This window comes from Nomascus leucogenys, chromosome 2 (assembly GCF_006542625.1).
Source record: "Nomascus leucogenys isolate Asia chromosome 2, Asia_NLE_v1, whole genome shotgun sequence".
NCBI classification, from domain to species: Eukaryota; Metazoa; Chordata; class Mammalia; order Primates; family Hylobatidae; genus Nomascus; species Nomascus leucogenys.
The window spans coordinates 76,610,414-76,637,642 of NC_044382.1; the positions used below are offsets into that span (position 1 = coordinate 76,610,414).

The window sequence follows — 27,229 nt, forward strand, 5'->3', positions numbered from 1 at the left end:
TGAAACCCCGTCTCTACTAAAAATACAAAAATTAGCCAGGTGTGGTGGGACATGCCTGTAATCCCAGCTACTTGGGAGGCTGAGGCAGGAGAATCACTTGAACCCGGGTGAAACTACGTCTCTACTAAAAATACAAAAATTAGCCTGGCGTGGTGGGACATGTCTGTAATCCCAGCTACCTGGGAGGCTGGGGCAGGAGAATCGCTTGAACCCAGGAAGCGGAGGTTGCAGTGAGCTGAGATCACTCCATTGCACGCCAATGGTGGCCAGTTTTTGAAATGTAGGATGATGGGGAGCCAGATCAGTATCCTGTGCCATTGATTTGAAGGTGGATTCCAGACTTCATGTTGTGAAGTTGTGTAGTTGATGACTGAGGTTCTGGATGACCGGATGGCTAAAAGCACGTGAGATGGGAGTCCCCTTCCCAGGATGGGACAGAGCAGTGGCACAGTTCTGAGGATGCTGTCCCTGGCTGGCTTTGGAACTGCCACATAGATAGTTCACCCAGCTGTCTAGTGACTATTTTCTCATCTTGAACTTGGCTTCATCTCAAGGTGTGATTCAAAGTTTCATTTCTAATATGAGTATCTCATGAATTACATACACCTCTTTATGTTGAAGGGTGAATATTTATGGTCATTGGAATTAAAGTCCTGATGGATATGTAGCTGACAGTGTGGATGAGAGCTGTAAAGGTGAAGCTGTTTGTGGGAGAAGAGGGGAGAGGATTGGTTGGGAACTGGCCTTACTGGGGAGCAGGAGCGAAATTAGGCATTATGGGTGGGACAAGAAGATTGAAGCATGGGATGTGGAAATGACAGCAGGCTCCAGAGGAGGTAGTTTTTCAAGGAGGTTGAGAATTCTGTCGGAGACCTGACCTTGGTTTCCTTGTCTAAAATGGAGGTGATTTCACCTTTCCAGGATTTTAAGGAAGTGGCTGGTGCTCAGTGGTAGACGGGTGTTTCAGCTTTCACCAAAGCCAGAGAAAGCTGGCTGAGACCAGGACAGGAAGAGTGAAGGCTACAGTATTGGGGAAGAATCCCAGTGTATGCAGATTTGGAACTTGGTAATAGGTTCACATGGTGTGGTGGAGGGAAGGGTTTATTAAAGAGGTAAAAAAAAAAAAAAAAAAAAAAAGATTTTACGTGGTAGCCACTTGGATGCTAAAAATGGGCAGGGTTGGAGTCCCAAGAGCACTCAGCAGGTAGATGTGGGGTGGTGCAGGAGCTGCAAGGCTTCAGCTGGGCTCAGGATGTTTGAAGTGCAGATGGAGAGACAGGCATCTACTGTGAGATATGACAAGTATTACTGAGTAATCTTTCAATTATTATTTTTTTATTTTTTTTTTTTAAGAGACGGAGTCCCATTATGTTGGCCAGGCTGGTCTTGAACTCCTGGGCTCAAGCACTTCTCCTGCCTTGGCCTCCCAAAGTGCTGGGGATTACAGGTGTGAGCCACCACACCCAGCTGAGTAGTCATTTTGATGCTTTCTGGAAGGACTGCAGATTGTACAGCAGTCTGCCCATATCTGGGGGGATGTGATCTGAGATCCCCAGTGGATGCCCATAGTACCAAACCTTATGTATACTATGTTTTTTCCTATATCTATGATGAGGTTTAGTTTCTAAATTAGGCACAATACTCTTGTGCTTCGGGGCCATCACTGAGTAAATAAGGCTTACTTGAACACAATCACTGGAGTGCTGTAACGGTCAATCTGATAACCAGCACGGCTACTAAAGTGACTAACAGGCAAGGGGATGGTTCACGTCCTGACAGGATGGATGGAGCAGGATGGCAAAAGATTTCATCATACTACTCACAATGGTGCTCAACTTAAAATCTGAACTGTTAGATAGAAAATTCTAGGCCGGGCGCGGCGGCTCACACCTGTAATCCTAGCACTTTGGGAGGCTGAGGTGGGTGGATCATGAGGTCAAGAGATCAAGACCATCCTGGCCAACATGGTGAAACCCTGTCTACTAAAAATACAAAAATTAGCTGGGCATAGTGGCGCATCCCTGTTGTCCCAGCTACTTGGGAGGCTGAGACAGGAGAACGGCTTGAGCCCGGGAGGTGGAGGTTGCAGTGAGCAGAGATCGTGCCACTGCACTCCGGCCTGGTGACAGAGCGAGACTCTGTCTCAGGAAAAAAAAAAAAAAAATTCCAGCTGGGTGCGGTGGTTCACGTCTGTTATCCCACACTTTGGGAGGCCGAGGAAGGTGGATTATTTGAGGTTGGGAGTTCGAGATCAGCTTGGCTAATATGGTGAGATGCCATCTCTACTAAAAATACAAAAATTAGCCAGGCGTGGTGGTGGGTGCCTGTAATCCCAGCTACTTGAAGGCTGAGGCAGGAGAATCACTTGAACCCGGGATGCAGAGGTTGCAGTGGGCCGAGATTGTGCCACTGTACTCCAGCCTGGGTGACAGATACTCTCAAAAAAAAAAAAAAGAAAAATTCCAGAAATAATCAGACCAACGTTGAAAGTGGATAACTGAAACCAGGGATAAGGGCAGAGACTACTGTATGTTTACCATCTTTGAGCAGAAATCTCAAAGTTGGAAGGGAACTTAGCCTTCGGCCAGCCAGAAATTCCCCTTGGCAGCCCCTGTCAGCCTTGCCTTGAGCACTGAGGAGAAGACAAATCTGCCCTGTCACTGGACAGTTCTTTTTGCAAAGTTCTTCCCTCTTCCTCTGCTCTCACCCACTTCCCTTAGTTTGCCTCTGTTCTGGAGTCAAAAATCAGGTTTTGCATTTTCTCAAAACAGCTCTTAAGTTGGGCCCAAGAGCCCTCCCTTCTGGGAGCTCATCTTAGCCATCCTGGGTGTGTATTCCTTTGTCAGGATGCATTTGTGATAGGGGTGCCTGGTAACCTGTGCCGAGCCGTGATTTGCTTGGTGGCATCCTTGCCAGTCGTCACTCCCAAGTTTTTGAAATTCACTCATAGTTTATTCCCTGCATATTAGAGAAGTGGCCTTTTTCTTTATTCTTTTTTTAAATTTATTTTTCCTGTCTTTTTTTTTTTGAGAAGGAGTCTCACTCTGTCGTCCAGGTTGGAGTGCAGTGGCGCAATCTCGGCTCACTGCAACCTCTGCCTCCCGGGTTCAAGCGATTCTCCTGCCTCAGCCTCCCAAGTAGCTGGGATTACAGGTGCCTGCCACCACGCCAGGCTAATTTTATGTATTTTTAGTAGAGACGGGGTTTCACCGTCTTGGCCAGGCTGGTCTTGAACTCTGACCTCATGATCCACCCGTCTTGGCCTCCCAAAGTGCTGGGATTACAGGCATGAGCCACCACAACCGGCCTTTTGTCTTTTCTTTTGAGACAAGAGTCTCACTCTGTCGCCCAGGCTGGAGTGCAGTGGCGCAATCTCAGCTCACTGCATCCTCTGCCTCTCGGGTTCAAGTGATTCTTGTGCTTCAGCCTCCTGAGTAGTTGAGACTACAAGCGCAAGCCACCATGCCTGGCTAATTTTTTTTTTTTTTGAGATGGAGTCTTACTCTATTGCCCAGTCTGGAGTGCAATGGTGTGATCTTGGCACACTGCAACCTCTGCCTCCTGGGTTCAGGCGATTCTCCTGCCTCAGCCTCCCCAGTAGCTGGAATTACAGGCGCCTGCCACTACGCCTGGCTAATTTTTGTATTTTTAGTAGAGGTGGGGGTTTCACCATAATGGCCAGGCTGGTCTCGAACTCCTGACTTCAGGTGATCTGCCTGCCTTGGCTTCCCAAAGTGCTGGGATTACAAGCGTCAGCCACCGTGCCTGGCCTGCCTGGCTAATTTTTTTTTTTTTTTTGAGACAGAGTCTCGCTGTGTGGTCCAGGCTGCAGTGCAGTGGCACCATCTCGGCTTACTGCAAGCTCCGCCTCCCGGGTTCACGCCATTCTCCTGCCTTAGCCGCCTGACTTGCTGGGACTACAGGCAAGCGCCACCATGCCCAGCTAAATTTTGTATTTTTTAGTAGAGATGGGGTTTCACTGTGGTCTCGATCTCCTGATCTCGTGATCTGCCCGCCTTGGCCTCCCAAAGTGCTGCGATTATAGGCGTGAACTACCGCGCCCGGCCCTACCTGGCTAATTTTTATATTTTTAGTAGAGATGGGGTTTCGCCATGTTGCCCAGGCTGGTCTCAAACTCCTGGTCTCAAGTGATCTGCCCACTTTGGCCTCCCAAAATGCTGGGATTATAGGTGTGAGGCACCACACCTGGCCTCTTAATTTTTTTTTTTTTTTTGAGATGGAGTCTCACTCTTTCACCCAGGCTGGAGTGCAGTGGCGTGATCTCGGCTCACTGCAGGCTCCGCCCCCCGGAGTTCACGCCATTCTCCTGCCTCAGCCTCCCTTGTAGCTGGGACTACAGGCGCCTGCCACCTCGCCCGGCTAATTTTTTGTGTTTTTAGTAGAGACGGGGTTTCACTGTGTTAGCCAGGATGGTCTCGATCTCCTGACCTTGTGATCCGCCCGCCTCGGTCTCCCAAAGTGCTGGGATTACAGGCGTGAGCCACTGCGCCTGGCCTTATTTTTTTATTTTTCTTTTTTGAGACAGTCTCACCTTGTTGCCAGGCTGGAGTGCAGTGGTGCGATCTCGGCTCACTGCAACCTCCACCTCCCCAGTTCAAGTGATTCTCCTGCTTCTGAGTAGCCTCCGAGTAGCTGAGACTACAGGCGCGTACCACCACACCCAGCTAATTTTTTTGTATTTTTAGTAAAGATGGGGTTTCAGCATATTGCCCAGGATGGGCTCGATCTCCTAACCTCGTGATCTGCCCACCTCTGCCTTCTGGTCTAAAGTTTTTTTTTTTTTTTTGAGACGAGTCTTGCTCTGTCACCCAGGCTGGAGTGCAATGGTGCAATCTTAGCTCAAGTATTTATTTATTTTTTTTGAGATGGAGTTTTGCTCTTGTTGCCCAGGCTAGAGTGCAATGGCACGATCTCAGCTCACTGCAACCTCCACTTCCCAGGTTCAAGCGATTCTTCTGCCTCAGCCTCCCGAATAGCTGGGATTACAGGCACCTGCCACCATGCCTGGCTCATTTTTTTGTATTTCTATTAGAGACAGGGTTTCAACACATTGGCCAGGCTGGTCTTAAACTCCTGATCTCAGGTGATCTGCCCGCCTTGGCCTCCCAAAGTGCTGGGATTACAGACGTGAGCCACCGTGCCCGGCCTTGGCTCAAGTATTTTTAAATAAAGTTTGTTCTTAGACATTACACACTTAATAAACTATAGTGTACAGTTGACCCTTAAGTGATTGGGGTTCAAACTGCACAGATCCATTTACATGTGAATTTTTTCTTTTTTTTTTTTTTTTTTTTTGAGACAGAGTCTCGCTCTGTTGCCCAGGCTGGAGTGCAGTGGCGTGATCTCGGCTCACTGCAAGCTCTGCCTCCCGGGTTCACGCCATTCTCCTGCCTCAGCCTCTCCGAGTAGCTGGGACTACAGGCACCCGCCACCACGCCCGGCTAATTTTTTGTATTTTTAGTAGAGACAGGGTTTCACTGTGGTCTCGATCTGCTGACCTCATGATCCGCCCGCCTCGGCCTCCCAAAGTGCTGGGATTACAAGCGTGAGCCACTGCGCCCGGCCTGTGAATTTTTTCATATACAAGTTACACCGAGTCTGCCTGTCTCCCCTTTGGCCTCCTCCTAAGAAATGTGAAGACAATGAGGGCCTTTATGATGATCTACTTCCACTTGATAGTGAATATATTTTCCTCATGATTTTCTTAACACTTTCTCTAGTTTTATTGTTTTTTTTTTTCTTTTTGAGACAGAGTCTCGCTCTGTCACCCAGACTGGAGTGCAGTGGCGCGATCTCGGCTTACTGCAACCTCCGCCTCCCAGATTCAAGCAATTCTCCTGCCTCAGCCTCCCGAGTAGCTGGAATTACAGGCATGTGCCTCCACGCCCGGCTAATTTTTTTGTATTTTTAGTAGAGACGGGGTTTCACCATATTGGCCAGGCTGGTCTCGAACTCCTGACCTTGTGATCCACCCACCTCGATCTCCCAAAGTGCTGGGATTACAGGCGTGAGCCACCACGCCCGGCCACTCTCTAGTTTTATTGTAAGAATACAGTATATAATACATATAACACACAAAGTATGTGTTTGCATGCTATCAGCGAGGCTTCTGGCCAGCAGCAGGTTACTACTTACATTTTTGGGAAGTCAAGTTATATGTGAGGAGCCGGACACGGTAGCTTACACCTCTAATCCCAGCAGTTTGGGAAACCAAGGTTGAGCCCAGGAGTCCAAGGCTGCAGTGAGCTAGAATGGTGCCGCTGCACCATCCTAGCCTGGGTGACAGTGAGACCCTCTATCTCTTTTTTTCCCTTTGTTCAGCCTCCCCATAGAGACCATCAAAAATTGCCAATGCTGATTATATTTCAAGTCATCATGGAGTCATTGGCTATGATACTGCCACTGCACAAAGCTGGCCCCATCTCAAAAACAAGTTATATGTGGATTTGTGGCTGCATGGAGGGGGGCTGGCACCCCTAACCCCTGCATTGTTCAAGGGTCAACTATAATTTAAACATAACTTCACTGAGAAACCAAAAAATTTGTGACCTGCTTTATTGTGGTAGTCTGGAAGCAAACCTACAGCATCTGAGGTATGCCTGTCCAGTCCCTGTTCCCACAGAATGTGAATGGATGCCAGACATACACTTAGTATTCCGAGGAAACAAGGTGGGTTTGGTGCCTGAGCTGAAGCCATGCTGACTCCAGAGCGATAGAACATTCTTTCCCACTATCTCCCAGGAGGCTATTCAACGGCATCCTACTGTGTCTAGGCAATCAGTAAGCTCACTGGACTTAATTTCTCCGTTAAAATTGCTCTGGGATCTCACAAGCTCCCCATCTGTCTGGGGTTCAACACCCTTTTTGTCCTCCCCCATCCTCTCCAGTTTGCACAAAGGACACAGGACACAGGCTGGCTTACTATTCAAAGTTTACTGACCTCCCCAGCCAGGCAGGCCAACCCTTCCGAGCAGGGGAAATGTCCATCTAACTGCCCTCTGCTGGGTTGCAGCCTATGCCATGAGGGGGCACTGGAAGCAGGAGGGAGCCCTGGCTAGGGCAGGCCTTAAACGCAAGGGAAGCTGGGCAGAGGTCTGCACACTCAACCCCACTTGATGTTTTTCTCCTCCTCAGTCATGGCCAGTGTGTCGGTGACTAGACCGGTACCAATAGTCCGGTTGCCATCTCGCAGGGTGAAACGCTGGCCTTTCTCTAAGATCATTGGCTGCCGCAAGATTAGGTTGAACTTCAGGTCCTCCCCGGGCATGGCAAGCTCCTAGAGTAGAAGAGAAGGATCATGCGTGGCCTCCAGGGTGCCTTCATTCCTTAAGCCTTTTTGGGCTACCTTGGAGGTTGAGAGTCATGGGAGAATGCAGCAGGGGAATGGTTCTGCCTGGGGACAGCTTCATCCATCCCAGGCTGTCAGGCAGATGCAAACAGCATATTGAGACAGGAAAACATAAAAGAGACCAGTGATGAGTATTCCTAAGGTATGTTCTTGAGAAAAAAATGTCTAGGAAGTTGTGGGTTATGCAGGTTTCTTGGTCACAGGACTTCTTAAGCCTTCATATATAGTGAAACTCTCAAAAAGAAGAGACCTTTTCTAGGAAATCTTTCTGTGGGTACATGCTGGCAGAGCTAAACATTTAACCTGCTTCAGCTTAGGGCACGCTGGATGAGGACTCCCGCCCCTAAGTCCATGGGCCATGCCCCTTCTGTTGGCTAGCAGCAGCAAGTAGCCCCTTTCCACCTAAGGATATAAAGCCACTCGGGTTGTCACAGTGTATCTTTGGAACTATGAGTGAAGCAAAGGTGATATAAAAAGTCCCCCCTCCATCCTACATTCCTCCCACCCACCGTACCTTCTCTGGGGGCAGGATAATCCGACAGGCCATGTCCCAAGTCAGGGAGAACATGACAGGCATGAAGTGGGACACAAAGGGCTTGTGGCGGCCACCTTCCTCCTTGCTGAGGATGTAAACCTGGAGGAGAGTGAGCAATGAGGGCGAGCTGGGCTCGGCTGGAGGCTGGGGAGAGCTTGGCTCAGCCCTGCCCACTGTCACCTGGAGCCCTCACCTGGGCCTCCACCTTCTGGTGGGGCTTGATGGAACCCGGCTTGACCATGACCAGGCCCCGCCGCAAGTCCTCCCGCTTCAAGCCTCGGACCAGGGCCCCGAGGTTATCTCCGGCCTCGGCCCTCTCCAGGCTCTTGTGGAACATCTCAATGCCTAGGAAGGAAGGGGAAAAGGAGCAGGCAGAAGGAAGGCGAATGTGAGATGGAGGGAAAGCACAAGGGATCTGCTGGGGTAAGGCCACCCTTCAGTCAGCCCCTGGTCTCTAGGCTGGCTTCCCGTACCTGTCACCACAGTGCGGATGTTCTTGCTATGTCCTAGGAGCTCACACTCGTCTCCCTTCTTTAAAATGCCACGCTCTAGTGTACCTGTCACCACGGTGCCACGGCCTGGGAGGGAATAAGACAGGATATCACGGACCCCGAGCTAGGCTGCTGCTAGAGAGAGTGCGTAGAAACAGGCAGAGTCCTCACCAGGGACAGAGTACACTGCCTCTACAGGCAGCAGGAAAGGCTTCTCCAGGTCCCGGGCAGGCACTGGGATGTAAGTGTCCACAGCATCCAGTAGCTTCTGCACAGACTTCAGGCCTAACTCAGGGTCCCGACCCTGTTGAGGAGAAGTGCCAGGACTCTGAAATCCCCATTCTCCTCCCCTCGATTATCAAGAGCCACTTCCCAGACACAAAGCAGAGCTCTGGGTGCCCATCTAGCCCTACCCTCTGCAGCAGCCGCCCTGCCTGACCCGGCCTTCACCTCAAGGGCACAGAGAGCAGAGCCTACGATGACTGGGGTCTCCTCCCCTTTATAGCCAAACTCAGTGAGCAGCTCCCGGATCTCCAGCTCCACCAGCTCCACCATCTCAGAGTCCTGGACAGCGTCAGCCTTGTTCACATACACCACCACATGCTCCACCCCAACCTGTAGATGCCAGAGACACAGGGACAATATCCAGAGGGGCCCAACTCCCCACTCTTCCCTTTTGCATCCTTACGGAGGCTCTGAGTACCTGTCTGGCCAGTAATAAGTGCTCTCGGGTCTGGGGCATGGGGCCGTCATTGGCTGCTACCACCAGGATGCAGCCGTCGAGGGGTGCAGTGCCTGTGATCATATTCTGGAGAGGAGGAGAGGAAACAGTCAAGTTCAACGAGCTCTTCAGTTCACATCCATATAGCCAAGTGTAGCAGTTAGAAACTCAGGCCCACCTTTCTCCACCATCTCCTCACCACGCATTCTGAGTGGCCAAGGCCACAAACCTGCCATCTCATACCCAAACACTTGAATATCTTAATCTGCTCCCCACAAGCCTAACATTTATCCTGACAAGAGGCAGCTTCTGGCCCTGTCTCCAGCGTCCCAGCAACCCTCACCTTAACATAATCTGCATGACCCGGACAGTCTGTGTGGGCGTAGTGGCGGGCGGCAGTGCTATACTCCACATGAGCCGCATTGATGGTGATACCCCGAGCTCGCTCCTCCGGGGCATTGTCAATCTCCTCGTACTTCTTGAACTTAGCCCCACCTCCCTCAGCTAGAACTAGAGAAGGAAGAGAACACACCTCTCAGCTAAAGTTCCAGTGCTAGAGGCAGAGCTTAGACCACGCCCCTGAACCCTCCCACCTAAATACATAACCTCCTCCAATCTCTTCACTCTTCCAGCAGAGAGAACTGTGGGTCAGAAAGAAATGTTAGAGGGCCTTAAGGGTCTGCCCTGTGACTTCTTTAGGGTACAGCCTCTGCTTGCAGAGCATTCCTCACGACTTTGTGATCCCCAAGCCATTGGTGGATCACCAAGTTCTTCCTGTTCAGGAGAAATTTGTCTCTTGCATCTGCCAATCCACCTGCCGCACAAATTCGGGCTCTTGGGGCCACAGTAAACTCCTCCAGCAGACACTCTGCTGGCCTTGCCTCCCTGGCTCCAGGTCCCATCAGTAGATAGGGCGCTGCTGGACGCCCCAACCCCACTCACTCTTCGTGATGGCTGCAGTCAGCGTGGTCTTGCCGTGGTCCACATGGCCGATGGTACCCACATTCACATGTGGCTTGTCGCGCACGTAAGTCTTCTTGGCCTCCACCGCCAGGCCGCGGCACAAGAGAGTCAATGCCGGGGCTTTCAGCGGCCGCAACAGACCCTGCAGCAGGAAGGTCCGGCCGGCGGCGAGACCTGCCGGGACCGAAGATTGGAGTCAGGCAGGGAAGGGGTCAGACCGAACCCAGCCACCTACCACTCCCACAAAGTGTTCCTGGGCCGCTGTCGCCCTCCCTGACCCCTCACCGCTGAAGTGGGGCGTCGCGCGCAGCAGGGTGGCGGCCGCCATTGTAGTCATACTTGCGCCCCGGGAACCGGGGAACGGGCACCAGGAGCCCGAGCGCGCAGCAGAAGGGCGCTTGCGGCTGGAAGGCACTTCCGGCGGAAGTTAGGGCTGGGAGGGCAAGTCCGGGCCCCTCTAGTCGCCAGTGTCTATGGCCGTCTCCGCCGACGTCGGGCGCGCGGCTGAAGACGTCATGGAGGGGGTGGTGTCTCGAGGACGGAGAATGATGGAGAGGGTTTCCACCACTCGCGCCTCACGGGCTGAGGGGCAACGTAGTTCTCTCTGGCGGTCGCGGGGGGCACTGGGGAGCGTCCCCTAAAGCACGGCGCCGCGAAGGCTCATGGACGTAGTAGTTCTCAGGTCGGCGGGCTGTGGAGGTGATCAGAGTGTGGGTCAGGCGGGCTAGGCCGGACCCGGAGGGAGGGGCTCGGGCTCCGGGAGGCAGCTGCGGCTCCGACTGCTCAGGAACCTCCTCCTGGGCCCGGCAGAGAGAGACCCCGAGTCCCCCGGAGTCCGACTCGCTACGCGGGTCTTGCGAGATATCTGGCCGCCTCTGCCGCAGCGGGAGGTAGGGGACCAGGTCCTGGACGCCTTTCGGGGATGGGGTGAAGTGTGACCTCTCTCTCCGCTGAGACTTTGTTTTCTAATCTGTAAAATGGGAATAATAGTATCCACTTCATAGGGAGACGCCTGACATCTAGCCCTCAGAGGAGGTGAACTGGGTAGGAGTCAGTGTTGGGCCCTGTGAGGTTAGGCAGCTTGCGGGGACCCTGTACTGCTAGACCTCACAGGGCCAGAGCCCACAAGACAGACAGCTTCGCTGCCCACCCCTGTAGCCTCTCAGCAGCCTAAGGAGCAATTCCGTTGGGCATCGCCCCACCCATCTAATTTTGCAGTTGAGGAGCTAAGGATGAGGAGCCAGCTAGGGGAGCCTTTAAGGGCAGCCTGAGTCTCCTTTATTCTGTCGGTGGCCCCAGCACCTAACAGGGTGGAGCATGCAGTGAATGCTGAATGAATGGGTGCAAGGGTAGTCAATGTCCCTTAACTTTCACATCCATCATCTCATGGCAGCTTCCACATGGCACTCCAAAGTGTTAATTGTGGCTGCTTAACCCTCACTAATGTTTCGGAACTCATCAGATCCTGAGACTCAGTGGACAGCGTTTGTGTTTCAAATAGATTCCCCAATTCCTCCCCTGGAGATTATGATTCCATGGGGTCTATGCACAGACTGGGAAGCTATATAACACTCTTCTAAAACTAAGAAGAGGCTGGGCACGGTGGCTCATGCCTGTAGTCCCGGCACTTTGGGAGGCTGAGGTGGGAGGACGGTTTGAAGCCAGGAGTTCAAGACCAGCCTGGGCAGATTAGGAGACCCTATCTCTACAAAAAATTTTTTCAAATTAGCCAGGCACAGTAGCATGCACCTATAGCCCCTCCTACTCAGGAGGCCGAGGCAGGAGGATCGCCTGAGCTCAGGAGTTCAAGGCTGTGGTGAGGTATGATCATGACACTGCACCCCACTGTGAGTGACAGAGAACGACCCCATCTCTTTTTTTTTTTTTTTTTTGAGACAGAGTCTCACTCTGTCGCCCAGGCTAGAGTGCAATGGGGCGATCTCGGCTCACTGCAACCTCCACCTCCTGGGTTGAAGCAATTCTCCCACCTCAGCCTCCTGAGTAGCTGGGACTACAGGCATGTGCCACCACGCCTGGCTAATTTTAGTATTTTTAGTACAGACGGGGTTTCACCTCGTTGGCCAGACGGCTCTCGAACTCCAGACCTCAAGTGATCCACCCATTGTGGCCTCCCAAAGTGCTGGGACTACAGGCGTGAACTACCACGCCCGGCCAAGAAAGACCCCATCTCTATAAAAATTTTTTGGCCGGGAGTGGTGGCTCACACCTGTAATCCTAGCACTTTGGGAGGCCGAGGCGGGTGGATTGCCTGAGTTCAGGAGTTCCAGAACAGCCTGGGCAACACGGTGAAACTCCATCTCTACTAAAATACAAAAAATTAGCTGGGCGTGGCAGTGTGCACCTGTAGTCCCAGCTACTTGGGAGGCTGAGGCAGGATAATTGTTTGCACCCAGGAGGCAGAGGTTGCAGTGAGCTGAGATCGTGCCACTGCACTCCACCCTGGGCGACAGAGCGAGACTCCGTCTCCAAAAAAAAAAAATTTTTTTTTAAAATGAAAACTCAGAGGAGTTTGGGAAACTCTGAACTAGAGCTTTATGATGTTCAGACATTCATATTGTTTCACAATCAGCGCTTCCAGTGCTACCCTGGGTAGCAGGAGCTATTATTTCCCCCATTTTCCAGGTATGAAAGCTGATGGTCAGGGTGATTAAGGAATCCAACACCACTAAACCCCAAAAAGTGTGCACACTGCAATGTAATTTTTTTTTTTTTTTTTTGAGACAGAGTCTCACTCTGTTGCCCAGCTGGAGTGCAGTGGCATGATCTCGACTCACTGCAACCTCCATCTCCTGGGTTCAAGCGATTCTTCTGCCTCAGCCTCCCGAGTAGCTGGGATAACAGGCGCCTGCCACCACACCCAGCTAATTTTTGTTTTTTTTTTTTTTTTTTTTTTTGAGTCGGAGTTTTGCTCTCGTTGTCCAGGCTGGAGTGCAATGGTGCCATCTTGGCTCACCGCAACCTCTGTCTCCTGGGTTCAAGCAATTCTGCCTCAGCCTCCCAAGTAGCTGGGATTACAGGCATGCGCCACCACGCCCGGCTAATTTTTGTAATTTTTTTTTAGTAGAGACGGGGTTTCTCCATGTTGGTCAGGCTGGTCTCGAACTCCCGACTTCAGGTGATCCGCCCACCTCAGCCTCCCAAAGTGCTGCCATTACAGGTGTGTGCCACCACACCCGGCCTAATTTTTGTATTTTTAGTAGAGATGGGGTTTTGCCATATTGGCCAGGCTGGTCTTGAACTCCCGACCTGAAGTGATGCGCCCACCTTGGCCTCCCAAAATGCTGGGATTATAGGTGTGAGCCACCATGCCCAGCCAGACTGTACTATAATTTAACTATCATTTTACTGCTCAGATAAAGTGAGGAACTTGCTAAGACTTCTCTCCTCCTGGCCCTCCAATTAATCAGTTCTGCTTAGGAAAGGCTGGTATCGTGTAGTATAAATAGGTTTTTTTTTTTTTTTTTTGACAGAGCCTTGCTGGGTCTCCTAGGCTGGAGCATAGTGGGGCAGTCACAGCTCACTGCAGCTTCAGCCTCCCAGGCTCAAGCCATCCTTCTACCTCAGCCTCCCAAGTAGCTGGGATTACAAGCATACACCACAACGCCTGGCTAATTTTTGTATTTTTTGTAGAGATGGGGTTTTGCCATGTTGGCCAGGCTGGTCTCCCAATACCGGGGCCCAAGCAGTCTGCCCACCTTGGCCTCTCAAAGTGCTGGGATTACAGGCATGAGCCACTGTGCCCAGCCTAAAAGGGTTTTCTTTGTTTCTACTCTGCACCTAAGTCACTGCACTCCTAGGAATTTATCCTAAGACACTATTGGCCACTAGCAAGTTGTGAGTTTTTGGGGGTGGTATTTGAATTAATGGTTTATATTTTTGTGGTGCTACATTTATTTTAATGTGTATTAGCTTGAAAAAAACTGACATAACAATCAAGTTTTAGAAAAAACAAAACTTAAAAGAATATTGTTTGGTAGATAATATGGATGCACTGGGCACAATGGCTCACACCTATAATCCCAGCACTTTGGGAGGTCGAGGCAGGCGGATCACTTGAGGCCAGGAGTTCGAGACCAGCCAGGCCAACATGGTGAAACCCCGTCTTTACTAAAAATACAAAATTAGCTGGGCATGGTGCACGCCTGTAGTCTCAGCTACTCAGGAGGCTGAGGCAGGAGAATCGCCTGAACCCAGGAGGCGGAGGTTGCAGTGAGCCGATATCACGCCATTGCACTCCAGCCTGGGTGACAGAGCGAGACTCTGTCTCAAAAATAAAATAAAAACTATTATGTGTGGTATGAATATACGGCAAATTTTTTGGAAGGTAGTGAACAAATGGCTAGAGTTTGAGAAACACGGTGTTCAGAAAAGAGCCCAAAGGGAGAAAATTTTTTTCTAGAGATGTTGACCGTAGCATCCTCTGTATTAGTGAATGGCTCAGTCAGAAGTCTTGATGTAGAGATAACAGATTTTACATTGGCTGGCTTAAGCAGAAGAGGGATTTGTTAAGGGTATTAGGCAGCTTACAGAATTGTGGGGCAAGCTGGAGAACTAATTCCAAGCCATAGAACTGATCTGACCTGATAAGAAAACTGCTGTTACTGTCACTACCATCAAACGCTACATGCCAAGATTTCAACTCCTCTGTTACAGCTACTGCTGGGGGCACTGAAACCACTTCTGCTATTGCTTGAGACCAGGAGTTCGAGACCAGTCTGGGCAAAATAGTGAGACCTTGTCTCTACAAACATAAAAATAAAAAAATTTGCCAGATATGGCAGCACATGCTTGTATAATCCAGTTACTGGGGAGGCTGAGAGAGGAAGATCACTTGAACCCAGGAGTTTGAGGCTGCAGTGAGCAATGATAGCCCCACTGCACTCCAGCCTGTGTGACAGTGCCAGACCATGTCTCTAAAACAAAAAGGGCCAGGTGTGGTGGCTCACGCCTGTAATCCCAGAACTTTGGGAGGCTGAGGTGGGCGGATCATGAGGTCAGGAGATCGAGACCATCATGGCTAATATGGTGAAACCCTGTCTCTACTAAAAATACAAAAAATTAGCCGGGAGTGGTGGCATGCGCCTGTAGTCCCAGCTACTTGGGAGGCTGAAACAGGAGAATCGCTTGAACCCAGGAGGCAGAGGTTGCAGTGAGCCGAGAGTGCGCCACTGCACTCCAGCCTGGGCGACAGAGTGAGCGAGACTCCATCTGAAAAAAAAAAAAAAAAGAAAAGAAATAAAAAAGGGCCGGATGTGGTAGCTCATGCCTGTAATCCCAGCACTTTGAGAGGCCAAGGCAGGTGGATCACGAGGTCAAGAGATTGAGACCATCCTGGCCAATATGGTGAAACCCGTCTCTACTAAAAAAATACAAAAATTAGCTGGGCATGGTGGCGCTTGCCTGTAATCCCAGCTACTCGGGAGGCTGAGGCAGGAGACTTGCTCGAACCTGGGAGGTGGAGGTTGCAGTGTGCCGAGATTGTGCCACTGCACTCCAGCCTGCCGACAGAGCAAGACTCCGTCTTAAACAAAACAAAACAAACCAACCTATCCAAAACAGGACTCTCCACTTCCTCCCACTCTCCTTATACATCTGTATGTGGGGCACCACTGTTCTCCCCTCCCCTCTCCCCACACCTATGCTCCTCCCCAGTTCTGATTCTCCAAACAGAATCCCCAGTGTGACCATGTCTCACTATCTCCTCTGTCAACACTGTGGTTCAGTTGGGATCATCTCTCATCCAGGTTACCTCAGGAGCTCTCCAATGGGTCTCCTGGCTTCTGTTCTTATTCCTAACGCCTTTCTTCTTTTTTTTTTTTTTTCCCAAGATGGAGTCTTGCTCTGTCACCCAGGCTGGAGTGCAATGGCATGATCTTGGCTTACTGTAACCTCCACCTCCTGGGTTAAAGCGATTCTCCTGCCTCAGCCTCCCAAGTAGCTGGGATTGTAGGTGCCTGCCACCATGCCCAGGTAATTTTTTCATGTTTTTAGTAGAGATGGAGGTTCACCATATTGGCCAGGCTGGTCTCAAACTCCTGACCTTGTGATCCACGTGCCTCAGCCTCCCAAAATGCTGGGATTACAGGCATGAGCCACTGCGCCTGGCCTTCTTCTTTTTAAAAAAAAAAAATTCATATATTGGCCAGGCATGGTGGCTCACACCTGTAATCCCAGCACTTTGGGAGGCCGAGGCAGGTGGATCATGAGGTCAGGAGTTCGAGACCAGTCTGACCAACATGGTGAAACTCCGTCTCTACTAAAAATACAAAAAATAGTTGGGCATGGTGGTGCGCACCTGTGGTCCCAGCTACTCAGGAGGCTGAGGCAGAAGAATCGCTTGAACCCAGGAGGTGGAGGTTGCAGTGAGCTGAGATTGTGCCACTGCACTCCAACCTGGGCTACAGAGTGAGACTGTCTCAAAAAAAAGAAAAAAAAATTAAAAAAAAAAAGAATAAAGAAAAAGGCCACTTATCTAATATGCAGGGAATAAACTATGAGTGAATAAACTATGAGCGAGACTCCGTATCCAAAAAATATACACACACACACACACACACACACACACACACACCACATATTGGCTGGGCACTGCAACCTATAACCTCTGCCTGCCGGGTTGAAGCAATTCTTCCTCAGCCTCCCAAGTAGCTGGGATTACAGGTGTGTGCCACCATGCCCAGCTAATTTTTTGTAGTTTTAGTGGAGACGAGGTTTCACCATGCTGGCCAGGCTGGTCTCGAACTCCTGACCTCATGATCTGCCCACTTCAGCCTCCCGAAGTCCCAAAGTGCTGAGATTACAGGCATGAGCCACTACACCCGGCGCCCAACCCCCCCCCCTTTTTTTTTTGTAGAGACGGGGTCTCCCTATATTGCCCAGGCTGGTCTCAAATTTCTGGCTCAAGCAATCCTCCCACTTTAGCTTCCTAAAATGCTGGGATTTCAGGTGTGAACCATCATGCCCAGCCCCCAATACCTTTCACATCCATTCTCCATGCAGCAACCAGATCAGTCTTATAAAATGTGCATGGAAGCCGGGCGCGGTGGCTCACGCCTGTAATCCCAGCACTTTGGGAGGCCAAGGGGGGCAGATCACAAGGTCAGGAGTTTGAGACCATCCTGGCTAACATGGTGAAACCTCGTCTCTACTAAAATACAAAAAAAGTTAGCCGGGCGTAGGTGGTGCACGCCTGTAGTCCCAGCTACTCGGGAGGCTGAGGCAGGAGAATGATGTAAAACCTGGGAGGTGGAGCTTGCAGTGAGCCGAGATTGCGCCACTGCACTCCAGCCTGGGAGACAGAGCGAGACTCCCTCTCAAAAAAAAAAAAAAAAAAAAATGTGCATCGTCCCAGAACTTTGTGAGGCCAAGGTGGGAAGATAGCTTGAGCCCGGGAGTATCAAGACAAGCCTGGTCAACGTAGTAAGACTCCATCTCTACAAAAACTTTGAAAAATTAGCACGGCATGGTGGCAAGCACCTGTAGTTCCAGCTCTGTGGGAGGCTGGGGCAGGAGGATCACTTGATCACTTGAGCCCAGGAGGTCGAGGCTGCAATAAGCCATGATCACACCGCTACATTTCAGCATGGGTAACAGAGCAAGACCCTGTCTTAACAAAAATAGTAATATAAATAAAATATTGACCATAAATGAATCCTCCCTAAATGACTCCTCACTGCACTTGGAATAAAATCCAAATTCTTACTTTAGATGGGCGATGTGTATCTCAACCATGGTAGGTGAATTATATCTCAATACAGCTGTTATTAAAAAAATAATAAGGCCAAGTATGGTGGCTCATGCCTGTATGTAATCCCAGCACTTTAGGAGGCCGAGGAGGGTGGATTGCTTGAGCCCAAGAGTTTGAGACCAGCCTGGGCAACATGGCAAGACCCCGTCTCTACAATAGAAAAATTAGCTGGGCATGGTAGTGCACCCTGGAGTCCCAACTGCTTGGAAGGCTGAGGCAGGAGGATCAATTCAGCCTGGGAGCTCAAGGTTGCACTGAGCTGTGCTCAAGCCACTGCACTTTTGCCTGGGTAACAGAACGAGACCCTGTCTCAAAATAATGACAATAATAAAATTCTCCGTGTGTCCCACAAGGCCTGCATAATCTGGCCCCTGTCCAGCTCTTTGAACCCATGTAGTACGACTTTCAATTTCCTCACTCCCCTGGCCGCACTAGCCCTTAATTTTTGTTTTTGTTTTGAGACAGTCTCGCTCTGTCGCCCAGGCTGGAGTGCAGTGGCACAATCTCGGCTCACTGCAACCTCCACCTCCTGGGTTCAAGCAATTCTCCTGCCTCAGCCTCCCGAGTAGCTGGGATTACAGATGACCACTACCACACCCTGCTAATTTTTGTATTTTTAGTAGACGGGGTATCACCATGTTGGCCAGGCTGGTCTCGAACTCCTGACTTCAGGTGATCTGCCCACCTTGGCCTCTGAAGGTGCTGGGTGCCTTAGAGGTGTGAGACACCATGCCTGGCCCACACTGGTTCTCCCTTTCGTTTTGCAAACATTCCATGACTGTTTCTTTTTTTTATTGTTGAGACAGAGTCTCACTCTGTCACACAGGCTGAAGTGCAATGGTGTGATCTCGGCTCATTGCAACCTCCACCTCCTGGGTTCAAGCAGTACTCATGCCTCAGCTTCCCAAGTAGCTGGGATTACAGGCAAGTGCCACCACATCCGACTAATTTTTTATTTTTGGTAAAGATGGGGGGGGTTTCACCATGTTGGCCAGGCTGGCCTCGAACTCCTGGCCTCAAGTGATCTGCCCGTCTCTGCCTCCCAAATTGTTGGGAGTACAGGCATGAGCCACCGCGCTCGGCCCCCATGATTGTTTCTACCTTGATTTTCTTCGTAGCATCTAATTGCCCAAAATTATCTTACTAAGTTTGCTTGTTCCCATCTCACCAGCTCGTGGCACTAAGAACTTATTTTTTTATTTTTTTATTTTTATTTTTGAGACAGAGTCTTGTTCTGTCGCCCACGCTGGAGTGCAGTGGAGCGATCTTGGCTCACCGCAACCTCCGCCTCCTGGGTTCACGCCATTCTCCTGCCTCCGCCTCCGGAGTAGCTGGGACTACAGGCGCCTACCAGCACGCCCGGCTAATTTTTTTTTTTTTTTTTTTTTTGAGGCAGAGTCTTGCTCTGTCACCCAGGCTAGAGTGCAGTGGTGCGATCTTGGCTCACTGCAAACTCCGCCTCCTGGGTTCAAGCAATTCTCCTGCCTCAGCCTCCCAAGTAGCTGGGATTACAGGCGCCCACCACCGCACCCAGCTAATTTTTGTATTTTTTAGTAGGGACGGGGTTTCACCATCTTTGCCAAGCTGGTCTTGAACTCCTGACCTCATGATCCACCCGCCTCGGCCTCCCAAAGTGCTAGGATTACAGGCATGAGCCACCGTGCCCGGCCTTTTTTTTTTTTGTATTTTTAGTGGAGACGGGGTTTCACTGTGTTAGCCAGGATGGTCTCGATCTCCTGACCTCGTGAGCCGCCTGCCTCGGCCTCCCAAAGTGCTGGGATTACAGGTGTGAGCCACCGCACCTGGCCGTTTTCACTCTTAAGAACAATGCCGGCCAGGCGCGGTGGCTCACGCTTGTAATCCCAGCACCTGGGGAGACCAAGGTGGGTGAATCACGAGGTCAGGAGTTAAAGACTAGCCTGGCTAACCCCATCTGTACTAAAAACACACACACACACACACACACACACACACACACAAAATAGCTGGGGGTGGTGGTGGGTGCCTGTAATCCCAGCTACTAGGGAGGCTAAGGCAGGAGAATCACTTGAACCCGGAGGCGGAGACTGCAGTGAGCCCAGATCACACCACTGCACTCCAGCCCAGGCGACAGTGCAAGACTCCATCTCAAAAAAAAAAAAAAAAAAAAAACCACAAAAAACAAACAAAAAAAAGTGCCTAATACTTAAGTGAATCAGTATTTGTTGGAGGAATTATTTATTGAATCATTTCAATTGAGCATTTGCATTGGGCTTAGTAAGTTTCCTGAGGTTTTCAATGGAAAGCAAATTTTGTATTCACATTCATTTTTATAAATAAAGATGGGTCACTGTACCTTCTTGGCCCTCAGCTTTATTATCTACAAGTTGGGGGTGGAGGTTAAATCATATGATGATCTCTAAGATTTCTTGTAGCTCTAAAACTTCTAAGAGGAGGATGGGGTCTGGTGCAATGGAAATGACTACTGGGCAAGCCAGGAACTTAGTGGCACATTAAGGACTAGGTCCCAGAGCACTGTCCTTGGTGCCACTCAATAAATCCTTCCCCAGTGGAAGCTCAAGGGCATCCTTCACTCTTCACTCTTCCCACCAGCCAACCTGGCAGCACCTCCTGGGAAGTCTCTCTGGTTAAACCCCTTGGCACCAACCCCATTACATTGCCATAGCCAGGCCAGCATCAGCCCTCTTGTGGACCACTGCACCAACTTCTGCTCTGCCTCCTGCCTCCCCAAGTCCCTGCATGCCAACCCAGAGTGTGCTTTCAAACCCAGGGCTCCCGTCACACCCATGTCACTCTGATGCGATGGGAGACATCACAACTGGAAGCACTTGGTGAATGTCACACAAAAGCTACTAAGTAAAAGGTACTTGAGGCCAGGCCCAGTGGCTCACACCTATAATCCCATCACTTTGGGAGGCCGAGGTGGGCGGATCACTTGAGGTCAGGAGTTCAAGACCAGCCTGGCCAACGTGGTGAAACCTCATCTGTACTAAAAATACAAAAATTAGCTGGACGCGGTGATGCACACCTGTAATCCCAGCTACTTGGGAGGCTAAGGCAGGAGAATTGCTTGAACCCGGGAGGTGGCGGTTGCAGTGAGCCGAGATTGCATCACTGCACTCCAGCCTGGGCAACAGAGTGAGACTCCATCTCCAAAAAAAAAAAAAAAAAAAAAAAAAAAAAAAAAAAAAAAAAAAAAAAAAAAGGTAGTTGAGAGGTGGCCTAGGTGGACCAGCCATGCATGGCTTCCCAGAGGAGGCTACACTGTCACCCATCAGGTTCAACAGTTCACAAGAATGGCTCATAATGGGGAGGGGGGGGGGTGAAGGGGCAAAAAATAATATAAATGTATTTATTACCACTGAACTGTACACTTAAAAATGGTAAAGATGTAAATTATACATGTATATTTTTCTTAAATAAAAACAATGACTCATAGAACGCAGGAAGGCACTACACTTGGGATTACAGCTTTACAAAGAATACAAAGCAGGGCCAGCCAATGAAGAGACACACAGGGAGAGCCGGGAGAGCAGGCCACCAAGATCCTGTGCCCTCTCCCCTGTGGAAGCGGGGCACGTCACCTCCCAGCACATCAATGCATTTGCTGACCAGAACACCCACTGAGTTTCAGTGTCTGGAGTTCTTTTTTTTTTGAGACGGAGTCTCGCTACGTTGCCCAGGCTGGAGTGCAGTGGCGCAATCTCGGCTCACTGCAAGCTCCGCCTCCCGGGTTCACGCCATTCTCCTGCCTCAGCCTCCTGAGTAGCTGGTACTACAGGCGCCCGCCACCACGCCCGGCTAATTTTTGGTATTTTTAGTAGAGACGGGGTTTCACTGTTAGCCAGGATGGTCTCGATCTCCTGACCTCGTGATCCGCCCGCTTCTGCCACCCAAAGTGCTGGGATTACAGGTGTGAGCCACCGCGCAGGTCTGAGTTCTTATTAGTAAATCACTGGCCATGTGATTGGTCTTACCCTCCAGGCCCCCTCCCCTCCCTGGGGGTTGGGCTGGCTCAAAATCCCAACCCTCTAATCACAAGGTTGGTCTTTCTGGTGACCAGGTCCTATCCTGAAGCTACTGAGGGCCTGCCATGAGTCACCTCATTAGCAAAAACTCAGGTGTTGGCTGGGCACAGTGGCTCACGCCTGTAATCCCAGCATTTTGGGAGGCAGGGGTGGGTGGCTCACCTGAGGTCAGGAGTTCGAGAGCAGCCTGGCCAACGTGGTGAAACCCTGTCTCTACTAAAAATACGAAGATTAGCTGGGTGTGGTGGCCCATGCCTGCAATCCCAGCTACTTGGTGTGGTGGCCCATGCCTGCAATCCCAGCTACTTGGGAAGTTGAGGTGGGAGAATGGCTTGAACCCGGGAGGTGGAGGTTGCAGTAAGCCAAGATCGTGCCACTGCACTCCAGCCTGGGAGACAGTGAGACTCTGTCTCAAACAAACAAAAAAACTCAGGTGTTACATAAGGAACTTCTGAGTAACAGACATTTCTATGACTCAGGAAATTCCAAGTGTTTTGGAAGCTCTAAGCCAGGAACCTGGGACAAAGACCAGCCAAATTCTTTTTAAAATTTTATTTATTTGGCTGGGCATAGTGGCTCACACTTGTAATCCCAGCACTCTGGGAGGCCAAGTCGGGCAGATCACTTGGGGCTGGGAGTTCGGGACCAGCTTCGCTAACATGGTGAATCCCCATCTCTGCTAAAAATACAAAAATTAGCCAGGCCTGGTGGTGCACGTCTGTAATCTCAGCTATTCGAGAGGCTGAGGCATGAGAATCACTTGAACCCGGGAGGCAGAGTTTGCAGTGAGCTGAGATCATACCACTGCACTCCAGCCTGGGTGACACAGCGAGACTGTTTCTCAAAAAAAAAAAAAATCATTTATTTGGTTTTTTTTTTAGAGACAGGATCTTGCTGTGCATGATCTTGGCTCACTGCAACCTCTGCCTCCCTGATTCAAGCCATTCTCATGCCTCAGCCTCCTGAGTAGCTGGGATTACCGGAATGGACCACCACACGTGGCTAATTTTTTTTGTATTTGTTGTAGAGATGGGATTTCACCATGTTGCCCAGGCTGGTCTTGAACTCCCAGCTTCGGGTGATTCGCCTGCCTCAGCCTCCTAAAGTGCTGGGATTACCGGCGTGAGTCACCACGCCCAGCCTATTTATTTATCTTAGGTTTGGGGGTACATGTAAAGGTTTATCACATAGATCGACACCTATCATGGGGGTTTGTTGTACATATCATCACTCAGGTATTAAGCCCAGTACCCAACAGATAAATTCCTTATTAAATGACAGAAGATCACTGGGCGATGAAAGCTGAGCTGATGAGGCAGCCTTGTTTTATTTGCTGGAGCTATTGGGAAAGCTATACTCTTTTTCTGCCAGGGTTGTTTAAGCTGGTAGAATGAGGCTTGGCTATTTTGCTACTTATGAGAAGACAACCTCCCTGAGAATGAAGACAGTCCAGGGAGCCAGGCGTGGGTCATGCCTGTGGTCCCAGCTACTGGGGAGGCTGAGGTGAGAGGATCGCCTCAGCCCAGGAGTTCGAAGCTGCAGTAAGCTATGATTGTACCACTGCACTCCAGCCTGGGTGACAGGGCAAGACCCTGTATCAGGGAAAAAAAAAAAAAAAAAGAGAGAGAGAAACAAAGTAAGTCCAGGGAAAAGCAGAACTAAAAGAGACTGAGACCAAGTTCAAATCAACATCGTCTGAGCCTCTGGCTCCAGCCATGCCTGAAGTCATTCTATCTCTGATTTTTCAATTATTTAAACCAATAGACCCCCCGCTCTTTTCATGTTTAAGTTAGCTGGAATTAGGGTTTATAGTAGTTATAGGGGAAAGCATCCCGAATTTTACATCCCTGCTTCTGAGGAAGAAGGGTTTCTCCCCTTCATATTAATGCCTTGGCTTAACCTGGGCCCTGGATAACATCCCTACCAACCTTCCCCGCAACCTTGCTCCTTCAGCAACCATCCTCTCTACTGATTCCTTTCCCCTTAATGTTTCTAACAAAATCAGATCTTCCTCAAGATAGAAACAAACAAGCAAACCTTTCTACCTTATCACACTTACAACCTGCCTTATCTCTGTCCTCCCCTTTTTAGCCAAACTGTGTAGAACATCTCTCCACATTTTTCCTCCCACTTCTTGAATTTTTTTTTTTTTTTTAAGATGGAGTCTTGCTCTGTCACCCAGGCTGGAGTGTAGTGGCACGATCTTGGCTCACTGTGACCTCCACCTCACAGGTTCAAGTGATTCTCCTGCCTCAGCCTCCCAAGTAGCTAGGATTACAGGTGCGTGCCACCACGCCTGGCTACTTTTAGTAGAGACAGGGTTTTGCCATGTTGGCCAGGCGGGTCTCAAACTCCTGACCTCAGGTGATCCACCTGCCTTGGCCTCCCAAAGTGCTGGAATTACAGGCGTGAGCCACCACGCCCGGCCTCCTCCCAATTCTTTACCTTCCACTCATTCCTTAAACCACTACGATTTGGCTTCTGCTGAAACTACTCTCACCAAGTCACGCAGCAGTCTCTTAGTTATCAATGCCTTCTAGAGGAGACGATGGCAGCTCACCCTGTGATCCCCCACGGATCCCTTTATATCATTTGTGTTTGTCCATTTCCCCTGACCTACACACATCCTATACTCACTCCCACACTCCCTGGTCTCCGGTGTGTGATTTCTGTTCCAACAGTTAGGACTCCAGATTTATTTTTTTTAATTTCTTGAGATGGAGTCTCGCTCTGTTGCCCAGTCTGGAGTGCAGTGGCACAATCTCGGCTCACTGCAACCTCCACCTCCCAGGTTCAAGCGATTCTCGTGCCTCAGCCTCCCAAGCAGCTGGGATTATGGGCACGCACCACCACACCTGGCTAATTTTTTATATTTTTGGTAGAGATGAGGTTTCGCCATGTTGGCTAGGCTGGTCTCAAACTACTGACCTCAAGTGATCTGCCCACCATAGCCTCCCAAAGTGCTGGGATTGATTACAGTGGAATTGATTACAGGACTGAGCCACCATGCCCAGCACTTTTTTTTTTTTTTGAGATGGAGTCTCACTCTGTTGCCCAGGCTGGAGTGCAGGGGGACGATTTTGGCTCACCACAGCCTCCGCCTCCCAGGTTCAAGTGATTCTCCTGCCTCAGCCTCCCAAGTAGCTGAGATTACAGGCATGTGCCACCATGCCCAGCTAATTTTTGTATTTTTAGTAGAGGTGGGGTTTCACTATGTTGGCCAGGATGGTTTTGAACTCTTGAACTCATGATGCGCCCGCCTCGGCCTCCCAGTGTTGGGATTACAGGCATGAGCCACCGCACCCGGCCATCTTAGAACATTCTTTTTTTTTGGGGGGGGGGGGACGGAGTCTTGCTCTGTTGCCCAGGCTGGAGTGCAGTGGTGTGATCTCGGCTCACTGCAAGCTCTGCCTCCTGGGTTCATGCCATTCTCCTGCCTCGGCCTCCTGAGTAGCTGGGACTATAGGCGCCCGCCACCACGCCTGGCTAATTTTTTTGTATTTTTAGTAGAGATGGAGTTTCACCATGTTAGCCAGGATGGTCTTGATCTCCTGACCTCGTGATCCGCCTGTCTCGGCCTCCCAAAGTGCTGGGATTATAGGCGTGAGCCACTGCGCCCGGCCTTGAACATTCTTGGGTGAGTCAGGATATTTATCCATCTTCCCCTCTTGGGTTATTTGTCTTCGCGTTCCAGGATGGGCACTTGATCCAATCAGCTGCTCAGTTCTGGAAATTTCATTGGGAATCTCGGAAAAGAGGCATGTTCCTTCTAGGAGAGTTGCTAAGCTATTAGGGTTTAAGCTTGGAGCTACAAAAAGCCATTTTGCCACTAAGAGAGGAGAGCCTGCCTGAGGGTGAAGCCAAATGCATGGGGAAGGCAGAACCAGAGATGGTGAGCCACAGGTTCCTGATATCTTCTGGCCCCTGTGTTCACCTGTCCGAATCTGTCCGCTCTGGACTTTTCGATTACTTGGGCCATAGCTTCCTTTACTGTTTAGGCCAGCTGGAGCCGGGTCAGAGACTGGATGGGTGGAGGATCTCACTGTGCTCATGCTTTCGACTACCCTCCGTACTTTAATTGTTCTCGATTTCTCTAACTGGCCTTGATGTCTCTTCTGAGCTCCAGACTATATGCCCACAGATGTCCCAAAAGCACGTCTGAAATTGACCTCATTATTATTATTGTTATTATTTTTGAGATGGAGTCTGGCTCTTTTGCCCAGGCTGGATTGCAGTGACGCAGTCTTGGCTCACTGCAACTTCCGCCTCCTGGGTTCAAGTGATTCTTCTGCTTCAGCCTCCTCCCAAGTAGCTGGGATTACAGGTGCCTGCCACCACGCCCAGCTAAATTTTTTGTATTTTTAGTGCAGATGGTGTTTCACCATGTTAGTCAGGCTGGTCTCAAACTCCTGACCTCAAGTGATCCGCCCCCCTCGGCCTTCCGAAGTGCTGGGATTACAGGCGTAAGCCACTGCGTCCGGCCTTGACCTCATTCTTTTTTTTTTTGATAGGGAGTCTAGCTCTGTTGCCCGCGCTGGAGTGCCGTGGTGCCATCTCGGCTCACCCCAACCTCTGCCTCTCGGGTTCATGCTATTCTCCCGCCTCGGTCTCCCAAGGGGCTGGGATTACAGGCGCCTGCCACCACGCCCGGCTAAATTTTTTGTATTTTTAGTACAGACGGGGTTTCACCATGTTGGTGAGGCTGGTCTCAAACTCCTGACCTCAAGTCATCCGCCCGCCTCGGCCTCCCAAAGTGCTGGGATTACAGGCGTGAGCCAGCGCGCCCGGCCCTGACCTCATTTTTTTTTTTTTTTTTTTTTTAATAGGGATTCTAGTTCTGTTGCCCGGGCTGGAGTGCGTGGCGCCATCTCGGCTCACCGCAATCTGCCTCCCAGATTCAAGCTATTCTCCTGCCTCTGCCTCCCGAGGGACTAGGACTACAGGCGCGCGCCACCATACCCGGCTAATTTTTGTATTTTTAGTAGAGACGGGGTTACACTATGTTGGCCAGGCTGGTCTCGAACTCCTGACCTCAGGTGATCCACCTGCCTCGGCCTTCCGAAGTGCTGGGATTACAAGCGTGAGCCACTGCGCCAGGCCCTGACCTCATTATTTCTACCCCCCATCTTCATCTCCAGTCTCAGAGATGCAAACTCCTGGACCGCCTGCCCCTTTCCTCAGATAAACCAAGGTCGTAAGTTCAGGCTCCGCCTCCCCGCAGGGCCTCCCCAAGGTCACCCACTTCTTTCCTCGCTCACCTCCTTGGGGGCGTTGTCCGCGTGCCCCTCCGCAGCGGGGCCGGCGCTCTAGGCTGCAGCGGGCCGTTCACACAGCCTCATCATCTCGCTGGTTTC

The 27,229-nt window shown here is 50.6% G+C and overlaps 1 protein-coding gene across 2 annotated transcripts; it reads right to left on the reverse strand.

Annotated features, from left to right (window-relative positions):
- Positions 1 to 6,935: 6,935 nt before the first annotated feature.
- On the reverse strand, positions 6,936 to 27,217 carry TUFM (Tu translation elongation factor, mitochondrial). Of its 2 annotated transcripts, XM_030799240.1 has the most exons (11): positions 27,134 to 27,217; positions 10,365 to 10,770; positions 10,059 to 10,253; positions 9,460 to 9,626; positions 9,099 to 9,203; positions 8,846 to 9,010; positions 8,567 to 8,699; positions 8,378 to 8,482; positions 8,098 to 8,249; positions 7,884 to 8,003; positions 6,936 to 7,297 (listed from the first exon to the last, which is right to left on the reverse strand). In XM_030799240.1, exons 2-11 carry the CDS (start codon positions 10,414 to 10,416, stop codon positions 7,124 to 7,126), a joined length of 1,368 nt encoding a protein of 455 aa, XP_030655100.1. In that variant the 5' UTR covers positions 10,417 to 10,770; positions 27,134 to 27,217; the 3' UTR covers positions 6,936 to 7,123. The 2 variants fall into 2 exon arrangements, with proteins under 2 accessions (XP_030655100.1, XP_030655091.1); XM_030799231.1 differs by lacking the exon at positions 27,134 to 27,217 and having other exon boundaries at positions 10,365 to 11,780.
- Positions 27,218 to 27,229: the final 12 nt, after the last annotated feature.

Bases quoted from the DNA above. Each gene is read 5' to 3' on its own strand.
- TUFM (XM_030799240.1), bottom strand. From the start codon at position 10,416: ATGACTACAATGGCGGCCGCCACCCTGCTGCGCGCGACGCCCCACTTC. The intron at 10,254-10,364 runs GTGAGGGGTCAG...CGGTCCCGGCAG, and splicing joins CGCGACGCCCCACTTCAGCG to GTCTCGCCGCCGGCCGGACC. The intron at 9,627-10,058 runs GTGAGTGGGGTT...TTCCTTCTCTAG, and splicing joins GACTGCAGCCATCACGAAGA to TTCTAGCTGAGGGAGGTGGG.